Source organism: Octopus bimaculoides, chromosome 18, assembly GCF_001194135.2.
Source record: "Octopus bimaculoides isolate UCB-OBI-ISO-001 chromosome 18, ASM119413v2, whole genome shotgun sequence".
Taxonomy (NCBI): Eukaryota; Metazoa; Mollusca; class Cephalopoda; order Octopoda; family Octopodidae; genus Octopus; species Octopus bimaculoides.
Genome location: NC_068998.1, coordinates 52,129,440 through 52,131,500, shown reverse-complemented (window position 1 = coordinate 52,131,500; position 2,061 = coordinate 52,129,440). Strand labels below are relative to the sequence as shown.

General features: G+C 36.9%; 1 protein-coding gene across 1 annotated transcript in view; it reads left to right on the top strand.

The window, feature by feature from the left end:
* LOC106873045 (prostatic acid phosphatase) overlaps window positions 1–2,061 on the top strand; it is a 24,661-nt gene extending 22,600 nt beyond the window's left edge. Inside the window, exon 11 of the mRNA XM_014920252.2 lies at window positions 1,863–2,061. Within this exon, the coding sequence (XP_014775738.1) occupies window positions 1,863–2,008 (146 nt within the window). The 3' untranslated portion in view covers window positions 2,009–2,061. The remainder of the gene's footprint in view (window positions 1–1,862) is intronic.

Below are 2,061 nucleotides of genomic sequence, written 5' to 3'. Positions count from 1 at the left end.
TTCTTTCCAAACAGGGTCAAAGCAATAATCTTTTGCTCTTTCCAAACAGGGTCAAAGCAATAATCTTTTGCTCTTTCCAAACAGGGTCAAAGCAATAATCTTTTCGCTGAAAACTGGAAACAAATGACATTCTATGAATGAGCCTTTTGCTTACAAAGACTGCACAATGTATCGAGAAGCCTGGACAATACTGTATATAGTTATCTAGGACTGCATTACCTAATGTGTCCTTACATTTTTTTCAGACAGTAGTTTATGACTTGAATGAGATAATTTGGCTGCTATTTTTAGTACAGTGTGATTCAATATGAGTGTCTCTCTCACTGGCTTTAGGCTTACAGCTTATTGATTTTCTTAATAATAGCATGTTTGATTAACTTTAGATAATCTCCAGGCACTGTCTGCATTATAGGCAATACATGTGTGGCTATTAACATCTCTGGTGCATTAAATAGCTCATTATCTGTTTAATTAACCAACTATAAATAAATACTTAATTATGGAAGAAAACACTACATTAGTTCAACAGCTAATGTTATCTGTATTATTTTTATCATTTGAATCGTTGGACAAAATTGGGCAAAATGCCTGGTGGAATTTTTTGCAGTTGTTTACATTCTGAGTTCAAGTCCTGTTAATTTTGCCTTTCATCCCTCTGACTGGTACTTAAAATTAAGTACCAATCAAGTACTGAGGTTGATGCAGTCAACAAACCTTCTTCCCTAAAAGTACAAAATTTCAAACTTGTGCCTATTTTAGGGACTGTTGTTACAGACCGGATCTTTAGGGCATCAAACAAAGTGCTTGGTCTCATTTCTTCTTGCTTTACATTCTGAGATCAAAACCTGCTAAAGGCAATCTCACCTTTCATCCATTTGGGGTTGATAAAATAAGTACTAATTGAACTCTGGGGTTGGTGTAATCAATTTTCCTCTCACACCAAAATTACCGTCTTTATTATTATTATTATTATTATTATTGCTGGTGCTGCATAAAAAGCACCCAGTACATTCTATAAAGTGGTTGGCATTAGGAAGGGCATCCAGTTCTAGAAACCATGTTAAAACAGATGACAAGAGCCTAAGGTAGCCCCCACTCCATCCCAGCTTCCCAGCTCCAGTCAAACCATCTAACCCATGCCAGCATGGAAAATAGACATTAAATGATGATGATGATCATCATGATGATGGTGATGATATTATAGGTATGTAAACTTGTTGACATATTTGCCTTTGTCTTTTCTGAGATTGACAAGTTATGCTTGGACTCCACCAATTGACGTGGCTTTGTTCTTTTCAGCGCTGATCTGCAGACTTGCTGTCATCCTCCCCAACTGTAAAGGCTAACTGTCATGGCCTGTAGTGTGCATCTCTGTCAGAGCTTAGTAATGCCAAGTCATCTGTGAAGTTCAAAGCCATCAGTTTGCCTAGTCCCCATGTTATTCCAAAATTGGTGTTATCCATCACTTTCTGCATGATGAAATCGATTGCTTTCAGGAGCAGAAACAACAACAAGATGCAACCCTGTCTTATTCCAGTAGCAATTTCAAACATATCAGTGGTTCTGCTGCTTGTCTTATGTAAGTTCCTATCCAGAGATTTGAAGATGGCGATGCATCTGCCCGAGACTCCATAGGCTTTCAAAATATTCTAGAGTGATCAAGCATATGCTTTTGTCTACCGAGAAACAATCTAGTGCTGTTCCCTTAATTAGGGTCTGTTACATGATCCAAAACACCCAATGATCCCATGATACCACACTGATGATGGGTCAAAGTATTGCATCTATAACTGTACAGTGAACTTTTTTATTTTGATATTCCTAAAAATTTATTACAATTTCATATTTTCACATTTTTTCAGGGTTCTGGATAATGGTCATCTCATTCTGTCTGCTATGCCTCCTGCTGGTCACACTCTTCTGGTTCCATATGCAAAGGAAACACAAAAAAGATAAATACACTTCCTTACTTAATGACGATTCAGAAATGAATTATTCCAGTAATTGAAAGAAAGGAACAAGCACACAAAAAAAAAAACAACCAAAAAGACCCACAAACAT